The sequence below is a fragment of the Nelusetta ayraudi genome, unplaced genomic scaffold (genome assembly GCF_046127955.1).
Source record: "Nelusetta ayraudi isolate G7.1 ecotype Tasmania unplaced genomic scaffold, CSIRO-AGI_Nayr_v1 ptg000007l, whole genome shotgun sequence".
Taxonomy (NCBI): domain Eukaryota; kingdom Metazoa; phylum Chordata; class Actinopteri; order Tetraodontiformes; family Monacanthidae; genus Nelusetta; species Nelusetta ayraudi.
Window position 1 is genome coordinate 7,683,883 of NW_027466057.1, and position 23,304 is coordinate 7,707,186.

Below are 23,304 nucleotides of genomic sequence, written 5' to 3' on the forward strand. Positions count from 1 at the left end.
GCCACAGTGGGACCCTGATGGAGGAAGATTTCTTTATTTGCTTTGTGTTCCGAGGTCTCATTTGCATCCCTGAGCCAATGTGCCTCCCTATCAATTGTGTCTATTTAGTGTTTGTGTAAATGTGGGATAAGCCAGAAGAGAAGGAGGTTTGTGTGTGAGTTTCCCCCCCCCCTCTATTGTGATATCTTATTGTGTCAGTAAATAGAGGGGCGTTTTTTGTTGCGTTATTATTTGCATCTTTGTTTCTTCTGAGCAAGAGGCCCAGAAGAAGAGCAGAGAGGAGATTTATGGTTGGAGTGAAGGAAGACTGTGAGAGACGAGCATGCAGACGACAGAGTTGGCTAGAAGCAAAATGAGCAAAGCGGGGAAAAACGATGAACGTTCCCCACTTGGGAATTCTTGATCTTCCACTTGAATGATCAGTCATTTTAACCATTGCAAATCAATGGGCTTGGCTTTATGAGTGACTGAGGACTGGAGTGGGGGTGGGTGGCGCTGGTGTGCACTCATGGATTCCTGCACACTCTCGGTGACTGACTAAGTGACTCAAATGACTCAAAAATCTGATTCTCTTTGATGAGTGGCTCTTATAAACTCAGGCCACTAAAAATAATGTGTGTTTTTTGTGTGCATTTGTCTTTTTCTTGATGAGTTAATCTGTTTATTTTTTTGAGTTTGTATATTGTTGCCAGTGCTCTGTCTCTCCCTCTCTCCCTCTCTCCTCCCCCTCTTGCCCCTCACTTACATCCTCTTTCTATTCTCTTTCTCACTCCCAATCCTTCCCTCAGTTCCGGTCATGGCCAGAATATCATTAATTCATAAAAAAATATAATAAAAGCACTCACCAGGCAGTTCCTGAACCGACCTGTGTGATTCACACTCTCGGGTCACAAGCTCTACCTTTGAGAATTTATCTGTCAGCCAACATAAAGACATTCAGATACATTTCTGCTTGTCATTATGGCCAGACAGGATGGGGTGGGGGTACGTGTGTGTGTGTGTGTGTGTGTGTGTGTGTGTGTGTGTGTGTGTTTGTGTGTGTCTATATTTTTTAACACAATAACAAGATAGAGGACAAAAAAAAACAAAAAAAAACACAAATCTGATCTGTTTGTGACCAATCATTTGCCCGGCTGACTCTTCCACCAGCCAACCTGAAGGAGCTGATCTCGCAGACGATGGTGTGCTGGGCTCAGGAGAGTCACATCCAGGACCCGCAGCTGGTCCGCAAGATGTTCAGCCTGCTCAGGAGGCAGTACGACAGCATCGGCGAGCTGCTGCGGGCCATGAGGAAGACCTACACCATCAGCGCCGCCTCGGTGCAGGACACCATCAACCTGCTGGCCTCCCTCGGTCAGATCAGGTCGCTGCTCTCCGTCCGCATGGGGAAGGAGGAGGAGAAGCTGATGATCGACGGACTCGGGTAACTTCTCAGATCTCAGACCTGTGGCAGCCGCGATTGATGGACGACCGTGTAAACACTTTTTGGGCGACTTGGTTTTTCCTCCGCAGGGACATCATGAATAACAAAGTGTTCTACCAGCATCCCAACCTGATGAGGATTCTCGGCATGCACGAGACCGTCATGGAGGTCATGGTCAATGTACTCGGAGGAGACAAATCTCAGGTGTTGCATATCTTCTGCATTTATGTCTAAGCCCACCCACGGATTGCAGCGCACGGTTCACCCCGAGGCTGAGAGAGTTGTTGCGATTTTAGTGTCTGTTAGTATTTGCGATGCGCGGCCACAGACTGAGCGCGCATTAATGAAGACCCCAGAAGGTCCCCGGTGGGTGGGCTCTCCTGTCGGGCTGTCAGCAGCTGAGTGTGGCGCCGGAGAGGACAGGAAGGTCAGAGTGTGGCCGACTGGAATGCACGAGGGTGTCGAGGCTTTGAATGTTCATTAGAAACAGAGACATGCAGCTAACTTCCAGGGCTGCACAGAACCACCCAAGGCAGCAAGTTTATAGATACACTGTTGTTGACAAGCAGGTATTGTACAGTAGTGGGGCATGGACACCCTTGAAAATATTATTATCATGAAGTATTCGCATGACAACTAAATTATTTTGGCCTGCATGGAGCAGAGCTCGTGCAGAAGGAAACATGTGGGCTGTAGCTGACTGGAATAAATTAAATTGCACTTCAAATTGCACTTAAGATTGATTCCCCATGCAATTAATACAAATACATTGAGTACCAAAATGTTTCCACACTGTACTGTTGCACAAGTACAATTAAAAGAGATGAATCTTACTTGCAGATGCACACTTTTTGAAATACATCTTTGCCAAATGAGGGCGACGTTCATCCCGTTCCAGGCAAATCCAATTCTCAGCTGATTGGTTGAGTGAGCAGGTTTGTCTGTTTTCTTTCCAGGAAATCGCCTTCCCCAAAATGGTGGCGAGCTGCTGTCGCTTCCTGTGCTACTTCTGCCGAATCAGCCGTCAGAACCAGAAGGCCATGTTCGACCACCTCAGCTACCTGCTGGAGAACAGCAGCGTGGGGCTCGGTACTCGCTCAGAAGCTGTTCTCACTCTTGATGTCTTGACTGCAATGATGCCAGATTCAGTAGAAATTGGCGCATTATATTCGTATTATCAGGGTAGTGTGTTAAAACAGCTCTACAATACTTGGTTAAATCATTTGTAATGAGAGAACTGGGCTGTGATCAGTGTTATAACAGTGTTATACATGTGTATTAACTGAAAAAATGTGCATTATTCATTATTTAATTCACTGTCTGAAAAAATAGAGCTGAGAATAAAAACTTTGATGATGCATTTTTGTGCATTAACTCAACATTTTGTGCAACATTAACTCTGTAGAGCAGAATAGGCGTCCATTGACATAGAATTTTCCCTTACAAACAAGCAAGACAAAAAACAAACTGGACAGCTTGTCATTTTTATGAAGCAGACACACTGCCCCCTGCTGTTTGGACAGCTTCCTGAAGCAACGGCTGTTCCAAGATGCAACAGCAGCAGACTGAACCGTCGTGTGTTGTGCTGTGCTTTGCGTTTTAGCCTCGCCGGCCATGAGGGGCTCCACTCCGCTGGACGTGGCCGCTTCCTCCGTGATGGACAACAACGGCCTGGCTCTGGCGCTGGAGGAACCGGATCTGGACAAGGTCAGACAGATCTTCGCACCCTACCGTGTGGCTTTGAGTTCATTCTGCGGGCAGGATAGTCAGACTAGAGATGGATAAGAGACTTGCTTGCCGTGTGCACCTGCAGGTGGTCACCTACCTGGCAGGCTGCGGCCTCCAGAGCTGCCCCATGCTGCTGGCTAAAGGCTACCCCGATATCGGCTGGAACCCCATCGAAGGGGAGCGCTACCTCTCCTTCTTGCGCTTCGCTGTCTTTGTCAACGGTATGACCTGGAACATTTGCTCTTTCTCTCACTTGCTTTCCATCTAGTGGTGTATAAAGTACAGAGGGAACACCTGCTGAACACACGATTTTTGTGTTCCAGGCGAGAGCGTGGAGGAGAACTCCAGCGTGGTCGTCAAGCTGCTCATCCGCCGGCCGGAGTGTTTCGGGCCGGCCCTGCGGGGGGAGGGGGGCAACGGCCTGCTGGCCGCCATGAAGGAGGCCATCAAGATCTCGGAGACGCCGGCGCTGGACCTGCCGGGCTCCGTGCACGGAGTCAGCTCTGACGGGTAAGCCGCCAAGATCAAGCCGAGGCTCACGGAATCAATACAGCTTTAAGATGAGCGGCTTATTCACTCTTTGCTGTAATGCCCTTTAAAAAACAAATGAATAAAAGAAAATCTTTACTTTCGTCCCTGACAGGTCGGGCGACGGTGATGACGAGGAGGAGGTGGTGCACATGGGCAACGCCATCATGTCCTTCTACTCGGCGCTCATCGACCTGTTGGGGCGCTGTGCACCTGAGATGCATGTATGTTTGGCAGGAAACTTTCCTCATTACTTATCCTGGCAGATTTCCCTGCAGCTGTCACTCCGGATGAATATTGTTGGCCACATCTGTTCAATTTATTCTCATGTTTTCTTCTGGGAACGAGCCTGTAAAAAAAAGCATTTGAACAGGGAGCTTGGACAAACCTTCTGTTTATCTCATTTAAATTGCACCGAAGCTGCTAGTTAAATCAGGTAGCAACAGTGCGAGGGTTCCTATTGGTACGTCTGTTGCCACTTTATTCCTGCTTTAAGACTGTAAGACCAGTAAAATGCACGGCGAAAACTTTATTCTCTGCTATCACTGCTTAACTCTGTTTTTCTCTTAATGTGAAAATCCATTTTCAATCTATTTCCTTCTCTTTTCCTTTAGTGATGCAAAAGCTGATTATTGACATAATAGTAAAAAAAAATTCTTCACATTAAAACTTCACAAGATGGACGTGCAGAATTTCAGACTCGAAACCATTCAGCCGCTTCGCCAGGCTGAATTTTCCTTGATTTCACTTCAAGCATGATTTTTTTTTTCCCTTCATCAGCTCATCAACAAGGGAAAAGGCGAAGCTCTGCGCATCCGCGCCATCCTGCGCTCCCTGGTGCCCACAGAAGACCTGGTGGGGATCATCAGCATACCGCTCAAAATGCCCATCGTGAACAAAGGTACTTTTTCAGCAGGGTCAGCCTCCCACCAGGCACCTCATCGGAGAACAGCCCTTATTAAAGCCCATGCATGATGGTCATCGATTTCAATTGCTCATAACTTTTTAATCAGCGACACGCTGCACTGCGCACTCCCCGGTCTCCCGATGAGCCAGATCCCCTTTTATCAGCGAGCCGTCTCGCTGTATTGATTGATTGGCGGTGAGCGTGTCGAGGCATCGCGCCGCCACAAAGGTTCTGGCAGCAGGCCGGGAGCGAGCTGCGACTCCGGCGCGTTACAGTCTCATTCACATGCCGCGACACGCTACTCCTACAGGAAAAACGCACGAGTCCCCTAATGCGAAAAGACTCGCCATGATGTACTGTGGCCTGTTCTCTCGGTATTGCACCGCTTCACACCTGCGCCTCACTTTTTCCCCTTTCCCGTTCTCCTCCAGACGGCTCGGTGACGGAGCCAGACATGTCTGCCTGCTTCTGTCCGGACCACAAGGCCCCCATGGTGCTATTTTTGGACAGGGTCTACGGCATCGAGGACCAGAGCTTTCTGCTTCACCTGCTGGAAGTGGGCTTCCTTCCCGACCTGAGGGCTGCTGCCTCTCTGGACACGGTAGATAAAGCCGATAGTTAGCCGACTGTGAGAGGCAGTCTCTCTCTTCTCTCTTAATGGGGCTGCTTTCATGTCCTCCAACATGGTTTCTAGTTGTTCTCACTTCTTATTGCCAAGTCAAAGTGTTTAAAAGAGCAGTTGATGATAAGCACAAAGGTTTTGGAAACACTGCTTTGGCTTGAGAGTAGCTGGTGCACACTCACTCATAGGTGCATTTATTTGAATGTCCGTATTGCCAAATCAATACGTATTGTGAGATGATATTATTCAATATCAATCAAATTCCCTCTTTAAAGGTCCAGTGTGCAAATTTTTTCGAAAGAAGCCTAAATTTGTCTTCGACACAGCTTTAAAAAATTAAAAATACACTCAAACACATTCACACAGATAAAAAAGCGCATTCATTTTAATTTGAATTTAACTGGTAGCCGATCAGAAAACATCAAGCAGTGCTGAAATATTAGCTACAGAAGAGCCATGGCGTCTGACCTGCGGCCTCCACCTTCCACAGGAGGGCCTCTGCACCACGGAGACGGCGCTGGCCATGAACCGCTACATCGGCTCCGCCCTGCTGCCCCTCCTCACCCGCTGCGCGCCCCTCTTCGCCGGCACCGAGCACTACGCCTCGCTCATCGACTCCACCCTGCACACCATCTACCGCCTCTCCAAGGGCCGCTCGCTCACCAAGGCCCAGCGGGACGCCATCGAGGAGTGCCTGCTGGCGGTCTGCAAGTAAGGCGCGCGTCTGAGCCGCGAGCGGTTGCTGTGTTGCGTGAGAAGGAAATAAAAGAAAAGACAGAAAGATAGAAAGATAAAAGGGGACGTATCAGCTGTTGTGTCTGTCGCAGGTCAGGCCCAGTTTTACCACAGTGACGATGCAGCACCTTCAGAGACTGGAGATGTTCTGGTTAATAAGTCTCTTTATCTCTTTCCCTCTTTGTTCCGCAGGCACCTCCGGCCCTCCATGCTGCAGCAGCTCCTGCGTCGCCTCGTCTTTGATGTGCCCTTGCTCACCGATTACTGCAAAATGCCTCTCAGGGTGGGCTACCGTTGTTTTCACTCTTCTCGCCCCATCCTAATTGCTCTGCCACCTGGCGCATTGCCTCCGTCTCACTTTGCCTCAGGTTTGCCGTGAGTGCCAGAGTCACCGTGTAGACGAGCAGCAGTGAAATGCAAAACCGAGGTTTTGTCTCTGAGCCGTTAAAAAGCAGCAACACCTGTCCACACCCAGCTCCCTGCTCTGCTGTTTATAAGCAGGAGAAGATTTTTTTTTTTTATGGATGTTTTTGTTTTACTCAGTACTTGCACTGCACTGTCATTAAATTGTTATTTGGTAATTTAAAAGATTGGTCGAGGTACTTGCAATAATAAAACAGACCTACAGGATGTCTCCCAGCTGATAAAGCAATAAGTTAGTCAGGTAGAGGTGAAACTAAGCGTGTGATTGTTAAAACCTCATACCGCTGATATTCATTCGTACCAATCAGATTTGTTTCTGGCAGCTTAACCAGGAAGCATCGACTCAAGGCTTCCTGTTGGTGTGTTAGCCTGTTAGCCTATTAGCTATTATGTCACTGCTTCACTGAAAACCTCGCTGGCCTAGAGTGTCTCATTAAACTCTTGCCAAGTCCATTCATAGAGGTACAGATGAAACTTTTTGACCGCGAAGGGAAGCCCCTTAACACCATCTCGATTCATCTCTTATCAGGAAAGTCTGATTCTGAGGAAAAACTGCTGCTAGCGCAGCGCTAATCTCTTTAGCATCAGCCTTCCTCTAGTTTTCTCACATAAAGCTGTTTGTAGAGGAGCAGGGTGATTTGAAAACGTTTTCTACTGGATGTTGGCAATATGGATGATTAAGATGTCACATTTGAAAACCTTTGAATTCTGGGCGCTTTGCAACTTTATCAAATTCTCACTGTGCTTCCTTTTTTCCTGTAAAATGGGAGTCACAGGCTTCAAAATTTGGTTTAATACATACTTTCTTTTTGTTCTCTTGTACACGAGGGAAATCAGCCATGGCTGACTCAGTGTTGACAAGTACCTCTGACCTCCTCACTTGAAAAGCACAACACATCCATTGAAGGCTGTCTTCACCTTCTTTACTCTCAGAGAAGACTTTCAGTTCCATTTTTCATGGTTATTTCATCCGTGTGTGCCTTTCATCTATAGACGTTAACCTCAATTTCAAGCCTAAACGCTTGCGTGCGGGCGTGCTTGCACGTGCGCGCGCACACACACACACACACACACGGGTGTTAATCATGTGTAGAAGAAGGAATGGGCAGCTACAGGAGGGGAAAACAAGAGGATGAGGTACTGAACAGTTTGATTACAGGCTTGTTGGCTCCACTGTTTCCCTCCATCCATCTCACTGCATGAAAGAAATACTGGAAGTGGAATAGAATGTGACCGGACTGTGGAAACTGTGGACACACTCCTCACGACCTTTGGTTTGGATATTTATGCTGTGGAGGCGCTGGACTTTATATGTGTGGCAGGCAAAATGCACGCTCCCCTTCTTATCGTGACCTCTGTCCTGCTGTGTGTCTTCCAGCTGCTAACCAACCACTACGAGCAGAACTGGAAGTTCTACTGCCTCCCGTCCGGATGGGGCAGCTACGGCACAGCGTCTGAGGATGAACTGCTGCTCACCAAGAAAATCTTCTGGGGAGTGTTTGATTCTCTGTCGCAGAGGGTGAGGCTGCTCAGTGTGGAGACCACACACACTTTGGAACACTTTCAAGTGATTTGTTTAACGGCACAGTGTGTTGTCTTCCTCTCGAGGTTGCTCTTGGTTCCGTTTTGAGTTTTGTTGAGATAAGATGAAGTGAGATGAACTTTACCAAATACAGTCACGCACAAGACAACACATAGACGCACAGTAAAAGAAAAACACAGCGCAACAACAAATAAAGAAACTACTAAAATCTTGAGTAAAAGTAACTGTTTGTTTTGTTGTTTGACTATTTTTGCTCAATGTCCACACATGGAATTGCAAACAAAACATTTCCAATATGATTGAGTGAGTGATTTGACCTTAAACTGAACTGTTTGACCTTTCAGAGTTTCCCAAAGTTTCCAAAAGTTTGCCTGACTCATCATTTGTTACGATACGCATATAGGCAAGTGGGGGGGAGCCTCGGGCGCTAATTCCTCTTCCAACGTTCATGCTGCAGTAGGCTTCACAGAAGCACATCTTACTTAATGCACAATCATGAAAAGGAGGCTGTAGGACGGCCGGAGGACATCAATATCTGCTCGGCCGCCATCGATTGTGAGCCTCCGGCGCGGCGGTTCTGCAGCTTTTAGAATAATTCTTCATTACTGCCACTTCCGCTATGCCCTGCACCACTACACTGACATCATAAAATGGAGCTGCGCGGCTTAAGTAGAACCTTCAATGAACAACTGAACAATCAAGCTCGACGTATTTGCTTAACATTCTAACAGAATGATAAAAGCAACGTTTTTTGTGTGTACTGATGAGTTTTTCCACTGTGTCCGAGCAGAAGTACGACCCGGAGCTCTTCAAGATGGCCATGCCGTGCCTGAGTGCCATAGCTGGAGCTTTACCGCCCGACTACGTGGACGCCTCTATCAGCACCACCGTGGAGAAGCCCGTGTCCGTTGACACTCAGGGCAACTTTGACCCGAAACCGATCAACACCGCGAAGTGAGGCCCGCTAAAACAATCAGTGGAAAACTTTGTGCCTGTGTGCATTTGGGTCGGTCTGACGCTCCGAGTGAAATGTCACGCTTTTTCTCTCTGCAGCATCGCTCTCCCGGAGAAGCTGGAGCACTTTGCCAACAAATATGCCGAGCATTCCCATGAGAAATGGTCAGCGGAAAAGGTAAGGGCAAGGATGAAAGCTATCACCTGGGGGAAATGGGCATTAAATTGCACTGAAATGGCTTTGGTACAAGTGTAAGGCGTTGGGGTTCACTTTAAATTTCCCTTGAAAGAAATAAAGCGAGGAAATTCATATTATTCTTTTTCTCTGGAGCTGCTTTTGAGGATGCTTCCATTTTCTTTTTTATTGAAAAACATTCTTGCTGACAATCATTTTTTAAGATTTTATGCTAAAAAAAAAAATGCCTCTGACCTGTTTTGTAGCAGTTTAGGCTGTATTGTTGCAACAGTCAAAGAAATTTTAAAACCAAATGACAGAGAAAAATGATGGTGGAAACACAATGTCTTGATATTTTATGTGACCCGTAAGGCACTGATGCCTGCGCCCAACCTTCCATTTAACCTTTCTAATTCCGTCTCTGCTTGTGCCTCAGGTGCTGCTGGGATGGAAATATGGAGATTGCGTGGACGAGAAGGCCAAGATCCACCCCCAGCTCCGGAGCTACAAATCCCTGACAGAGAAGGTGCAGAATGTCAAATGCAAAATGTATTTATTTTTTATTTTATTTTATTTATTTTTTTGATGAGGATTATCATCCTAGAGGCTCGTAACTCTTTAATCTGGGTTTCTATTTTGGTCTCCGTGTTGCAGGAGAAAGAGATTTACAGATGGCCAATTAGAGAGTCCCTGAGGAGCATGCTGGCGATGGGCTGGAGCATCGACAGGACCAAGGATGGAGAGAGCATGTCTCAGCAGCGCGAGAGTGAGAAAATGCGAAAGATCTCTCAGGCCTCACAGGTATCGAGCAGAGTTACTAGCCGCCTCAGTACACACGCACCTGGGTTTTTCCCACAGTCAGAAAAAACGAAAATCCCCCCTCACACTCACCGTATATCAAAATAATCTCCACGGCATCAGCTCGTATAAGCAGGCGGTTGGGTGACATCAAACACACTCCCTATGCTATAACCTATAACCTAAAAAGTGTTTCAACACATCAGTGTGTCCGAAGCCGTAATAAAAAGCAGAGAGCAGCTCAGGGGGAGTCGAGTGTGTCAGCGGTGAAGCTGACTCACCTCTGAATATTACACTGGTTAATAAAACCGGTGGCCTGATGCCTCATCCTCCGCATAGAGGGTTACACACACTTATTGCCCATCTTTTTTATATGAAATGTTTAATTGCTTGTTAACCCAAATATTTAACTATTAATATTATAAATGATGACACTGTTGTTTCCGCAGAGTTCGACTGAGTCGCTTTAAATTTGACATTTTACAGGCAAACGGCTTCAATCCGAGTCCAGTAGACATGAGCAACGTAGTTCTGTCCCGGGAGCTGCAGGTGGGTGACCTAACTTAGACCGTGAACTGTGAGATGTGGGAACGTTCAACCTAAATGTAGACGAGCACCGTCTTACCGCCGTGGCCTGTCCGATTGTCTTTGGTCCCAAGGGGATGGTGGAGGTGGTGGCCGAAAACTACCACAACATCTGGGCCAAGAAGAAGAAGAGCGACCTGGGAAGCAGAGGTCAGTTCCCAATGATGACGTCAAACATTACGCTCGGAACGCACAAGCTGCGTTTCCACTCCATGGTGGATTGATTCGGTCCCACCGTGCCCACTCTGATCACAGGCGGAGGAACGCACCCATTACTGGTGCCCTACGACACGCTAACAGCCAAGGAGAAGGCTCGGGATCGAGAGAAGGCCCAGGAACTCTTCCGCTTCCTGCAGATTAACGGCTACAGCATCACAAGGTTGCAAAACTAAAGAACGTCACGCACTTGTTGGCGCACTCACATCTCGCAGAAACATCCGGGCAGCAGGTTTGAATGTGGTCTTTGACTGACAGCTTGCTTGCTGCTGTTGCAGAGGTCTGAAGGACCTGGAGCAGGACTCGTCCTCCATGGAGAAGCGGTTCGCCTACAGGTTTCTGAAGAAGCTGCTGAAGTATGTGGACTCAGCTCAGGAGTTCATCGCTCACTTGGGTATGATATAACAAGCGAGCTGTCATCTGGAAAGAAAAAAAATCATGCAATCCTGTCAGTTGCTGCTAAGGTTTTTTTTTTTTTTTTTTCTTCTCTCGCTCTCGCTCTGAATGCAGAGGCCATGGCTGCCAGCGGAAAAACAGACCGCTCGCCGCACGAACAAGAAATCAAGTTTTTTGCCAAAGTAGGGATGTGAAAAATCATCACTCACCTCCAGCATCTATAGCACAGGCTCAACTTTCTTTCCGTTCTTACTCTCCGCAGGTTCTCCTCCCTCTCATCGACCAGTACTTCAAGAATCACTCCCTGTACTTCCTGTCCTCGCCCAACAAGAACCTGAGCAGCAGCGGCTACGCCTCCAACAAGGAGAAGGAGATGGTCACCAGGTATCAGAGAGCTTTTCAAACAGCAACAGCCTCCTGTGACACCTAATACAAATTCCTGACCTCCAATGTCCATCTGATTTCTCCTCCTTTGCCATTCCATCACACCTCCAGCCTGTTTTGCAAACTGGCAGCTCTTGTCAGGCATCGGATTTCTCTCTTTGGTGAGCTGATCACTGCAATCTTTTCTGCTGCGATTGTCAAAAAGAATGCTTGTCGCGTTTAACAGTGCACGCTGAACTTTCTTCGCTTGCTACAATAACCACTGGATTTAAGTTTGAAGACATTTCTGTAACCTGAACAACTTCACTTGGCTCATTCCTGGGACATTTGTTCAGATTTTTTGATCTTCGAGATCCTCAGGATCAGAGGCCAGGGTGAGACTTTGAGTGTTTGCACAAGTTTGCGTTGCATTAATAGTATTTTTGTTTTGCCTTTGTAGGGAGTGACTCTACGACTATTGTTAGCTGTCTGCATATCCTGGCACATACACTGGATACCAGGTAAATGGGATGTTTACTTATGGTTTTGTTAATGGTGTTATTTTTTTGTGTTTGTTATTTTGGTTATTAACGTGTGTTGACTTTTTCTTTAGTTCTATAAACACAAATTACTTTAAGTGAGCTTTCTTAGTTAAAATCGTAAAAGTGACTGAGATCCAAATTAGTGAAACTGTGTGTGAAACAGTGACTGTTTCAACTCTATTACGTTGCTGATTTTTAACAACTTTGCAAGACATCTCGAGGTAAAAACAGCACAGTGTTTATCGCTCAAATATAATAACATAAACCAGCACATGTGTACCGCAACAAGCCCTAACACGCTATGTGCTTCACCCCAAGGTCTAATAAGAGGCCTGTTTGTCATTACCATTCATTTAAACAGTCATTACTCCGAGGTCTAATTGGAGACGCAGGGCACGAGCAGAAAGTGTTCTGAGGTTGACAAAAGCCAGAACAAATTCCATACACCGCACGCTGCCCAGGGCTCCTGGTGTTCTTCAGACAAAATGTACCACTTGTTCACACAGCTCATACATAATGAGGCCAAATCTGCATTGCATTATTGTGTCTCGTTTGCGCCAAGGAGCCACGGCTAATGCCCTAACGCGTCTTTCATGTGCCCTTCTCCCCCGGGACCTTTCAGGAGGCGGAGCCTCAACAATGGGTATTTCATTAAGCAACCTTATGAAGTGGGAAATACAGAATACGTGCAGACTAATTACATGAATGCACTGCTGCTGCTGCTTGAGCGTCTCGGGGAGCTTCCCGCTGCTCCCTCTTCCCCTTTGCCTGTAGGCGTTTCCTCGTTCCTTATTGGCCACGTTCAGACTGCCCGCCAAAATCCAGATTGAAACCGAATGGCTCTTGTGTAGTCTGATCAGTCACAAATAGCATGAAATCGGGTGTTTGCAAAACGGATTGAAACCACTCCGTCGTGATGGACGTCCCGCCGCTCTACCCCCTCGTTCATTCGTGTCCCTCTCCATTGGACAGGACGGTGATGAAGTCGGGCTCCGAGCTGGTGAGGCTGGGGCTGCGGACCTTCTTCGAGAACGCCGCCGAGGACCTGGAGAAGACCTTCGAGAACCTGAAGCTGGGGAAGTTCACTCACTCCCGCTCGCAGATGAAAGGCGTGTCGCAGAACATCAACTACACCACGGTGGCGCTGCTCCCCATCCTCACCGCCCTGTTTGAGCACATCACTCAGCACCACTTTGGAGTCGACCTGCTCCGTGAGTCCCCGTGCAGACATCGAGATTTAACCGCGTGGTCGCTGTCCTAACGTCTACGTACTTTTTTTTTTCCCCCCAGTGGAGGATGTCCAAGTGTCCTGCTATCGAATCCTGACCAGCCTCTACGCGCTGGGCACGGGGAAGAACATCTATGTGGAAAGGTGTGCAAGCCTTTTTTCATGTTTAAATGTCAGCGTGATGTCAGAGAGAGATTTAACTCGCGACCTTTGTCTCTCTGGCTCCCTCAGACAACTCCCAGCACTTGGTCAGTGTCTGGCCACCCTGGCTGGAGCCATGCCCGTCGCCTTCCTGGAGCCGCTGCTCAACACCTACAACCCCTGCTCCGTATTTAACACCAAGAGCGCCAGAGAAAGAGCCAGTGAGTTATATGTAATAAAAGCAGAGTGTGTCACCAATTGCACAAGATGAAATTAATTCTTATGGTTCGGCCTTTGGTCGGCTTCAGAGAAAAAAAAACTGCCTTAGCGATATGATGTCAAAGAAACATTTATTCTGATAATGTTAAAGGTCACATTGTATTATCTCTTACTGCTGTTTTCTTGCAACTGTATGTGTGAGGAAAGTAATGTAATATGGGACCTTTGGTACCGTTTCAATAATAAGTCATTCTGCTGGTGAGAGCAGCAGTGGATGGGGTCTGGTTTTAGAGACAGTGGCGCTGAGGAAGAGGCAGAGACGGAGGCAGCAGACAATAAAACGTCGGGCTTCTCTTTGTGAGGGACCAGGATGGATTGGATCAGGAGTGAGGACATCAGAGGGACAGAGGAGAGATAGTGAATACATCAGTAGAAGGATGCTGACATTGGAACTGGCAGGCAGCAGATTTATGGATGGAGTGAAAAAGAGGATGTGAAGGTGTGAGAGAAGAGGATGCAGAGCAGAGGGTGAATCATAGGTGTCAAACTCTGGCCCGCGGGCTAAATTTGGCCCTGCGGTGTCATTATATTTGGCCCGCCAGGCCAATACAAAATCACTACTAGCTGCTGGTCCGACGGTATTATACAGCACATGTAGCGCAAACACTACAAATCCCAGAATGCTCTACTGGTGTTTTGGCGCATCAATCAGGACAGGACGTTGATTGAAGGATAATGGATAATGGTTTATTATTGCAATATCAAGTTATTAAGTATTACGCTTTGCTTGTTCACTATTCAGGACAAAACAAAACTTGTTTGGGTCAATATGAAAAGTTTCACTCTTCTATCTGGAAGAAGATTTTGGACCGAGACTTTGTCCAAGTTTGAAATGATGACTGACTGTGGCCGCCCCTGAAGAGAACAACCCAAAGGAGAACAATACTAAATTTAACCGTAATTCATGGCTGTGTTTGTCAGTCCTCGGCATCCCAGACTCAGTGGAGGCCATGTGTCCCGGGATGCCGCGCCTGGACGGGCTGATGAAGGACATCAACGACATGGCCGAGTCCGGGGCGCGCTACACCGAGATGCCCCACGTCATCGAGGTGGTGCTGCCCATGCTGTGCAACTACCTGTCCTACTGGTGGGAGCGTGGGCCCGAGAACCAGCCGGCCAGCGGGGGCAGCGTGTGCTGCACCACCGTCACCTCGGAGCACCTCAGCCTCATCCTCGGCAACATCCTCAAGATACTCAACAACAACCTGGGCATCGACGAGGCCTCCTGGATGAAGAGGATCGCAGGTGAAAAGCAGAAAACACATCTAGAATGACTGAGTGATAATTTGCAATAGAAAGGAATAATATATGAGGTTTGAGTGAAATCAGTAAATAAGCAAAGAAATACGTAGAATAATTAAGGATTGCATTGAAAAATGACTGAAATGTGATTTGATCAAGAAGAAGAATTGATTCATTTCGTCAGTGATTTCTTCTTGGTATTACTGATATTCTGGGTTATTTTATGGATTTTACAGTAAGTTTTTCAGCTACAGGGAGTTAAACTGTGTTGTGAGAAAATATTTTGTGCCATTGTATCTCAGTTTTGCTTTCCAGTTGATTGCACGCAATTTAAACATTGCACTCTGTAACTGAAATAAACCATTCATTCATTTGTTAATTCACAACCTCGTCTGACGCCTTTTACCGTTCAGTGTACGTGCAGCCGATCATCAGCAAAGCCCGCGCCGACCTGCTGAGGAGCCACTTCCTGCCCACGCTGGAGAAGCTGAAGAAGAAGACGGTGAAGGTGGTGTCCGAGGAGGAGCTGCTGAAGGCGGACAGCAAGGGAGACACCCAGGAGGCCGAGCTGCTCATCCTGGATGAGTTCGCCGTGCTCTGCAGGGACCTGTACGCCTTCTACCCCATGCTGATCCGCTACGTGGACAACAACAGGTGAGACTCACCGAGGGATTGGGAGGGCGGCAGGGGTTCCAGCAGGTAAGGCGGCCGGGAGGGGCTTTGACGCATCTTCATCGCCTTTTGCCACAGGTCCCGCTGGCTGAAAGAACCCGACGCCGACTCCAACGAGCTCTTCAGAATGGTCGCCGAGATTTTTATCCTCTGGTGCAAGTCGCACGTAAGTTTCTCTCGCCTCCGGTCTTCTAACGTCCGGAATCTGGTTTAACTCACCTCAGCAGTGGCAGTTGTGAGAAAAACAAGGAGGGACCGTTGCCGCACAAAGCTAAGAAATGAGCACAATTTTGTCAGAAGGTTTGCTAGCTGCCTCTGAGGGCAAATGTGTTTGAAGGAACGTTCCTCCATTCAGGTTCCTTCTTTTTCAATGATTCCATCTGACAAAAATTCATCCTTTTTTACTTTTCTTCTGCTTTTTCCTCCAGAATTTCAAACGAGAGGAGCAGAACTTTGTGGTGCAGAATGAAATCAACAACCTGTCCTTCCTGACCGGCGATAACAAATCCAAGATGTCCAAGGTGTGTCCAGCGATGTGTCAGTGTGTGCATTAAAATACAACGTTTCAGTAAATGACACTTCAAGAACAGGGTGAGGAGCGTTCCTGCGTGACCCTACAGCCAAGAAGAAACGTGAATATTCCGGATGGCGACTGGACCTGACGTGAACACCAGGGTGTCTGAATTAATGCATGTGTGCTACCTAGAGGACAGACACTAACACTCATCCCTCAGGGCACTAATATCCCTCCATTCCTCCAGCATCAGGTTTTTTTTTTTTTCATCTCTTGTCTTCCTCTCTGAAGGCAAATAAAAGGATTTTTCTCATCGCTGCGTGCGCATCCACCTGAGGAATGTGCACCTTCTCACCGTTCTCCTCTGTCTGTCTCTCTCCTGTCCCTCGGACCTCCCTCCCTCCTTCTCTCTCCCTCTCTCTCTCTGTCTCACACAGTCCTTTAAGGAGAAGGTAGAGTGACGCTGTGCATGTGCCGTTCACCCCGCCAGCTCATTGGCTTGTGTGTTCAGAATAGCCAATAGCTTGTGCCGCAGTGTCTGCACTGTGACGCGCTGCCTGCGTGTCTCCCGTTAATTTGTCTGTGCGTCCGTCCATCGCCATTTGTGACGACTCTCGTCGACTCTCTCCCGCCGAGTGGCGGCGTGCGGCCGTGGTGAATCGTGTGTGCTGTGTGCTAGCGGCGTGTTCGTGTTCAGTGGATTGTGGCACCCCGGTGTGTTTTTCGACTAATGGTGTCCTCCAGCTGCCGCCGTGGTCTGTGTGTGGTAATTGTGTGTCAGTGTGTCCTGAGAAACCACCCAACACCCCAACACCACTACGTTGTCTCATCGTGCAGCTCGACCAGAGGGCACTTTGCGAGTTTGGAGTTTTTTTAAAGCTTCAGTGGTGCAACTTCTGCAGGGGCTGAAAAGACAAACGACCCTTTTACCTCTGGCGCTCATCTCAAACAACAAAACAGTTAAAGTGTTGGAATACAAGCACTCCAGTGCAACATCAACTATAGCATTTGGTGGGGGGTGAAAAAGAAAAATCCCTCTGAAGTCCCAAACTGTTTGGCTGCAGTTTGTTATTTCAAACTCTGCCTTTTTTCTTTCCCCCCCCGCTTGACGTGAACGCAGTGTTTTCTCTTCTCCAGTCCGGAGGACAAGATCAGGAGAGGAGGCACAAGAAGCGGCGAGGTGAGTTCTACTCCATCCAGACGTCGCTGATCGTGGCGGCCCTGAAGAAGATGCTGCCCATCGGCCTCAACATGTGCACGCCGGGGGACCAGGAGCTCATCTCACTGGCAAAGACTCGCTACCTGCTGGTGAGACGCAACAACAGTGTAGACGACCTCGAACAAGAAGCCAACTTTGTGTTCAATGTGACGGTATTTAGTTTGTTTACTGGGAAATGACCTAGGTTATTAATTCTTTATCTTCAGAATGACATAACTCCTAGTCGCAGTGCACTAGAAACCAAAAAATATATATGTTATAGGGCAATATATTGTAGTCCCACACCGCAATTTATTTGCCATTTTAAGGTCGAAGAAGTACACAGTGTTGCTGTAAATCCATTTTCCCGTCTTCCCGCAACAGAAAGACACGGACGAGGAGGTCAAAGATCACATCCGCCAGAATCTGCACCTTCGAGAAAAGGTGAGCGTGGCGAGGTCGGCGTCAAGCTCGGCATCAAGGTCAAACTCTGCACTGTCAGCCTCATCCCCTCCCTGTAACCACCCCCCCCCCCCCTGCCCCCCCAGTCGGAGGACCCTGCGGTGAGGTGGCAGCTGAACCTCTACAAGGACATCGCCATGAGAAGCGAGGGGCCTCCGGACCCCGACAGGGTGGTGGACCGCATCCAGAGGATCTCCGCCGCTGTGTTCAACCTGGAGCAGGTCAGCCGCTAGAATCTGAACGTCTTTCAGACGCAGAGAAGCGACATATGTGTCTCGAATCGCGATAAACTCAAGACCGAAGAGTCGTTGCCGGACGTGAAACAATATCGTTCAGAAGATTTCCATTGCTTCAGTCTGTGCTAAGGCAGCTTCTGCCCTCTTCCAGGTGGAGCAGCCGCTGAGGTCTAAGAAGTGTGTGTGGCAGAAGCTGCTCTCCAAGCAGAGGAAGCGGGCCGTGGTCGCCTGCTTCCGCATGGCCCCTCTTTACAATCTGCCCAGGTACGTCTGCTGAAGCTACTTGAACGTGCTAAGAAATGGGCAAAACGCAGCCGCAGGTGAAAGATGAAGTGTTAGCAGATGAGTAATCGTGCGGTTCGAATTGTGACAGTTCCTCTTTGTCGCGTGGTGCGAGCGCAGGAGAACTGTTTCTTTCCACCTCCTTGCAGGCCTCATTTGTGTCTTCCTGGGTTCTGACCTTGCATTAATGCACAGCATCGCCTCCTCCTCCTACCCCCCTCCCACACCCCCCCCACGCCCCGACCACCCTGTGCATTTGTAGGACAAATGTCTGGCCCGCAGCTGTTATCAAGTAGCAAAATAAATATATAAATGAAAACAGGGGACACTGGCAATTTCACACCCTGCTGCTCTGTAACTCAATCACAGGAAGTCATGGCGCAGGGCGCTACAGCAGGGGAGAAAACAATTACGAGGACCCCACCTGGGGGTGGTCATCTCCGGAGTGGGCTCGGATGATGATTGCAGCCGCCTGCTTGACAGCGGGACTCATTTATTCAGAGCTATTGACGGCTAACTATGACACGCCGTGGCTAATAATTACTAGGCAGAACGTTACCGTGCCGGTGCGAGTGTTGCCTCTCATTGAGGAAAATACATTTCAAGCTTGGTAGCTTCTTTTCTCCACGAGCAGCTTTTATTAGGACTCCAAAGCGACTAGAAGTTGCAAAGAGTGGCTTCAGCTTCAGCAGAAGAGTTGGATTACCGGAGACTCGGTTGGCATTTTCACATTGAATCTCCTCAGAGGGCAGCGAAGGCTTTTCTCAACGGACAGCACGTTTTCACTATACTACCAACTGGCTCTGGCAAGAATTTGGGCGGTCGCTCTGAAATAACAGTAATATGTGTGATTGGTCTGCCATGTAATTTGCTTTCTATGGGCATTAACCAGATGAACGCGTGAGAGCAATGCAAAGGAGTTTGCAAACAGTCTGTTTGTTCTTCCCGGTTATGCTAATGATGGCATTACGTGTGTGTGTGTGTGTGTGTGTGTGTGTGTGTGTGTGTGTGTGTGTGTGTGTGTGTGTGTGTGTGTGTGTGTGAAGGGTGAAGGTCAGACGGGGAATCTCTGAGATTTTCCTTTCTCCTTCCATTCACAATTCTTCTTTTTTCTCGTGTGTCTCTCTATTCAGCCTCTTTGTCTCTCTCTCTCCTCATTGTCACACTGTTTTGTACCTCGTCCTTCCCCAGGCACACAAATAATAATTACTTCCTGAATGCCTACCAACATATATGGCTGGAGATAATGCGTGAGAACGCAGACTACGGCAGTCTGCTCTCCACGCTGACGGTAATGTTGCGCTCCTGCGCACTGATCGCGCTGCTGTGTGACCCCGCACATCTTCCTCAGCTGCCCGTCCCCCCCCCGCCCTCCTCCAGGCATGGTCGATGCAAAAACGATTTCAACACCCATTCTGATGTTCCTGCAGGGTTTTTTTTCCCCTCCTTCCCTGACCGGTCCAAGGCTGCATGATTACTCAGTTCTCTGAATCTTGTAAAAAAAAAAAAGAGAGATATTCCTAATTGCGGCGTAGCTGAGTGCTCAGCCAGAAGCCACCAGAGCGTTGGCTCAATGTGGAGTGATGGCACAAAGCAGAATCAGAACAGAAGGCGCGAATCCGGCAAGGGGCCCTTTCGCTTTCTATCTAATTTCCACGGAACAGATTTTGCCTGTGGACTTGGTTCGAGTTTAACCGACTGTTTTCACACTGAGCTCAATTTGTCACCTTCTGGTAACAGATTAGGAGTTTTTCTTCTCCATTTATTTCCTGCCCGCGGATGAAAGTTTACGAGAGCAAAACGATAAATTGTGACTGAGATTAGTTTCCTCTCAGGTGACCTGTCGGGGCGTGTTTCCACTGGCGCTACTCGGTTGGGGCCGGCTCGACTTGGCACTGTACTGTGCTGCACGGCACGGAACATTTTTTCGTCTTTTTTTAATGTCGACTTTATTCACGAAATTTCAACTTAAAACTCAAAGTAACAACTTAAAAATCTCCTTCCTGTAATATTTTTTTTCTCTTCTTGTGGCCCAAATCCTCTTTCGTCGCGGCTATCAGCTGCAAAACCAGGAAGACTTTTCCCTTGTGCTGCCCGCTTGGAACCCCAAAGAAGCAGGGAGCAAAATGCTAACGGTTTGAACCGTGCAGGGGCCAATGGAAACGCCTGCAAACCTAGCCAAGGCCAGCCGAGCTGAGGCGCGCCAGTGGAAACACTGCCTTAGAAGTGCCGGTCGCACCCTCTTCCCTCCACTAACCAGCATTAACCTGTGACGATGGGATTCTCCCCTCCTCTGCTGTCTGTCCCTCTCTAACCCGAGCTAATCTCCTCTCACCCCTCCTCAGGCATCGCTCTATTAACCTCTTCCTCCAGGCCTATCAGAGAATATGGATAGAAACAGAAGAGTACTCCTTTGAGGAGAAGCTAGTGCAGGATCTTGCAGTAAGTACCGGTGGCCGCCCTCCACTTGTTGGTGCCGTTGGTCACCGCGGCTCCTCGCCCGTCCCGTCATTTGTTGATCGCTGAGAGGCGTCCCAGCGCCGCTTCTGGGTCGCCGATCCCTTATCCACACGATGCACGGTTTCTCGACAAGCATGACATCACTGTAGGTGATGGACTGACGAAACCGTGTGGATAGAGCATCCCGCCACGATGATTGACTTACACACACTTTTCGTAGCAGTGATGTTTTTTTTTTTTTTTTTTTAACAAGTTGGCTCATTGTTGTTAAAAGAGTGCAGGGGAATTAGCACGCGGCGCCAAGTTTATTTTGCAGAGAGCAGAGGAATTTTTCCATATATACTTTAGCATTGTTAAAAGTAAAAGCCACAACAATAAGGACTAATCAGAAGTAGAGATAACACTTTAATAACAGTTGTATTTATGTGTATATTTATAGTTTATACATGATATATTTATAGTCCTGTCTGCATACAGCAGTAATGCTGATATTTATCATCATTCATTGTCATTTTTAGACGTTACATTAACAACAATCACTTACTTGCAGCAGAAAAATCAGTTAAATGGAAGAGCCATGTTTCTAGTTGCCCGCCTACGTCAGAAACCATTAATGATAAACAAGTGAAAATAAACCAAACAAAAACCGTTCAGGATGTGTTTAAAAAGCAACTGCCAAAATAAAGGCGTCATCGCAATTGTGAAATTCCATTGTGTCTGTCATGATAAGGGATGTGTTAAAGGTTCATGGAGAGTCACGCCTAACACCGATCTCCACCTTTTAACGCTGCTGAGTGAGCATGTGTGTGAATGTGAGCGTCAGCAGGTCGCTACATCCTTGCTTGAGCTTGTGGTTTCTTGTCTGCATGATATCCGTGTACCTTTCCCCCCCCCGACCCCTCTGATTTAACACCCTGAAGGTGAGTGCTGCAAAATAAGGAGCAAACACACAGTGTTGTCAGTCAGTCAGTGGATGCTGACCGCTCGCTTTCGCCGAGCCGCAGGAATCACTCGTCCGTTTTCTTCCTCCTCCAACAGAAAACTCAGCCGAAAGTGGAGGAAGAGGAGGAAGAGGAGGAGAGGAAGCAGCCGGACCCTCTGCACCAGCTCATCCTGCATTTCAGCCACAACGCTCTGACGGAGCGCAGGTGAGCGCACGCTCGGCTTCTCCGCACCTGGCCAACTGGCAGCGTCCACTCAGTCTTCACCATCTGCGCCGCATTAGGTGTTTTGGCTCGGCCCTCGCCGCTGCTGCCAGGGAAGTTATTGCCATTATGTTAGAGGGGACAGATTTAAGCATTAAAAAAAAGGCCTTTTCAATCTTTTTTTTTTTTTTTTTAAATATTGTCTGTAATTATCCTGTTAAGTTCCCTGCTTTAAAATCTGAGGCCCAGTTAACATTCGGGATGTACGTGACGTTTGAAGGGCCGGGCTGGCCAGGCTGGCCAGGGCGGGGCCTCAGCAGGCAGCAAGAAGGCTGCAAGGACACATCCATCCTGATCATGGTTGATCAAAACAGGAGCAGACCAGATGATCCAGTTTGTGTCGTGTAGGACCGGCGCTGACAGAGTTTAGCCAGGAACGAGAAATTTGATCACAGCAAGACATGATTTGGAAAGCAACTGGAGGCTTTTCTCAGCTCCTGACTGACTGCGGCGGCAGATCTCCCGCTGTTCGGTTTGAATGGAGCAGACACACAGTACCCATTCTGAGAGCAGCTTTTCAAAACACGCAGCGAGCTTGTCAGGATACAATCCGCTGGGTGGAAGAACCAAGTAGAGCCAAGTAGGTACTAGTAGAAAAGTGCCCTTATGTTTGTGATGTCTGAACCTATTGTAGTAAGTTGGGTATGCCGCTAGGTGGCAGTGACTACACTTAACGTTTCTTGGCGCCCCATTGTTATATCAGACAGGATATTCCTGAAGAAAATCTGAAGCTCTTACACAGGCCTGCTGGTCACATAACTCTGGACCAGAGTCACTGTTTGGAAAAAAACTTCTACATGCTATAAGAAAACTTCAGTGTTGATTAACCACCTTATTGATTATCTTCCCATTATTCCAGTTCTTTGGAGGAAGATCCCTTGTATATCGCCTATGCTGATATGATGGCGAAGGTACTTCACTTTCTACTTTGCGCCAGGTGTTTGCCCCATCAGCCACTTCCGGCCAGCCCTTATCATGTGTTCTCTTCCAGAGCTGCGCTGAGGGAGAAGAAGAAGAGGAGGAGGAAGGAAAGGAGAAAACGTTTGAGGTGAAACTCCCTCCTCCAACACTGCTTCAGCGTCCTTTAAACTTTGAGAGCTGCTGGGAACGGCTGTCCGTCTCCTCTTGCAGGAAAAGGAAATGGAGAAGCAGAAGATGCTGTATCAGCAAGCCAGGCTGCACGACCGAGGCGCTGCAGAGATGGTGCTCCAGATGATCAGTGCCAGCAAAGGTAGGACTCACTCAAAACTCCTCTGCGGTTTAATCAGTGGGCGCGTCCGACGTGACGGACGAGTGATGCATGGGCTGTGATCATCAGGTCGACTCGGCGCCATGGTGACCGTCACCCTTCAGCTCGGCATCTCCATCCTGAACGGCGGCAACATCCTGGTGCAGCAGGTGAACAGCAGTCGGCACTTTGTCTGATTGGATTTGAGGGAGGAGAAGT

The 23,304-nt window shown here is 48.2% G+C and overlaps 1 protein-coding gene across 3 annotated transcripts in view; it reads left to right on the top strand.

Moving 5' to 3' along the window:
- LOC142883463 (ryanodine receptor 3) overlaps positions 1–23,304 on the top strand; it is a 100,953-nt gene that overhangs the window by 63,263 nt on the left and 14,386 nt on the right. Inside the window, exons 39-80 of one of the 3 annotated variants that reach the window (XM_076018364.1) lie at positions 1,150–1,423; positions 1,513–1,627; positions 2,380–2,512; positions 3,027–3,130; positions 3,237–3,372; positions 3,475–3,661; positions 3,795–3,903; positions 4,460–4,580; positions 5,018–5,187; positions 5,699–5,919; positions 6,136–6,226; positions 7,745–7,885; positions 8,700–8,863; positions 8,963–9,041; positions 9,475–9,564; positions 9,693–9,839; positions 10,323–10,385; positions 10,496–10,571; positions 10,677–10,800; positions 10,916–11,031; positions 11,148–11,215; positions 11,296–11,417; positions 11,529–11,578; positions 11,857–11,917; positions 12,911–13,149; positions 13,229–13,310; positions 13,398–13,528; positions 14,508–14,831; positions 15,242–15,482; positions 15,579–15,666; positions 15,929–16,021; positions 16,452–16,466; positions 17,152–17,322; positions 17,597–17,656; positions 17,761–17,895; positions 18,062–18,174; positions 19,384–19,483; positions 21,691–21,800; positions 22,717–22,768; positions 22,849–22,905; positions 22,989–23,088; positions 23,176–23,255. In XM_076018364.1, the coding sequence (XP_075874479.1) occupies positions 1,150–1,423; positions 1,513–1,627; positions 2,380–2,512; positions 3,027–3,130; positions 3,237–3,372; positions 3,475–3,661; positions 3,795–3,903; positions 4,460–4,580; positions 5,018–5,187; positions 5,699–5,919; positions 6,136–6,226; positions 7,745–7,885; positions 8,700–8,863; positions 8,963–9,041; positions 9,475–9,564; positions 9,693–9,839; positions 10,323–10,385; positions 10,496–10,571; positions 10,677–10,800; positions 10,916–11,031; positions 11,148–11,215; positions 11,296–11,417; positions 11,529–11,578; positions 11,857–11,917; positions 12,911–13,149; positions 13,229–13,310; positions 13,398–13,528; positions 14,508–14,831; positions 15,242–15,482; positions 15,579–15,666; positions 15,929–16,021; positions 16,452–16,466; positions 17,152–17,322; positions 17,597–17,656; positions 17,761–17,895; positions 18,062–18,174; positions 19,384–19,483; positions 21,691–21,800; positions 22,717–22,768; positions 22,849–22,905; positions 22,989–23,088; positions 23,176–23,255 (5,153 nt within the window). Of the gene's footprint in view, positions 1–1,149; positions 1,424–1,512; positions 1,628–2,379; positions 2,513–3,026; positions 3,131–3,236; positions 3,373–3,474; positions 3,662–3,794; positions 3,904–4,459; positions 4,581–5,017; positions 5,188–5,698; positions 5,920–6,135; positions 6,227–7,744; positions 7,886–8,699; positions 8,864–8,962; positions 9,042–9,474; positions 9,565–9,692; positions 9,840–10,322; positions 10,386–10,495; positions 10,572–10,676; positions 10,801–10,915; positions 11,032–11,147; positions 11,216–11,295; positions 11,418–11,528; positions 11,579–11,856; positions 11,918–12,910; positions 13,150–13,228; positions 13,311–13,397; positions 13,529–14,507; positions 14,832–15,241; positions 15,483–15,578; positions 15,667–15,928; positions 16,022–16,451; positions 16,467–17,151; positions 17,323–17,596; positions 17,657–17,760; positions 17,896–18,061; positions 18,175–19,383; positions 19,484–20,537; positions 20,635–21,690; positions 21,801–22,716; positions 22,769–22,848; positions 22,906–22,988; positions 23,089–23,175; positions 23,256–23,304 lie in introns of all 3 variants that reach the window. The other 2 variants (XM_076018362.1, XM_076018363.1) reach the window with 2 other exon arrangements.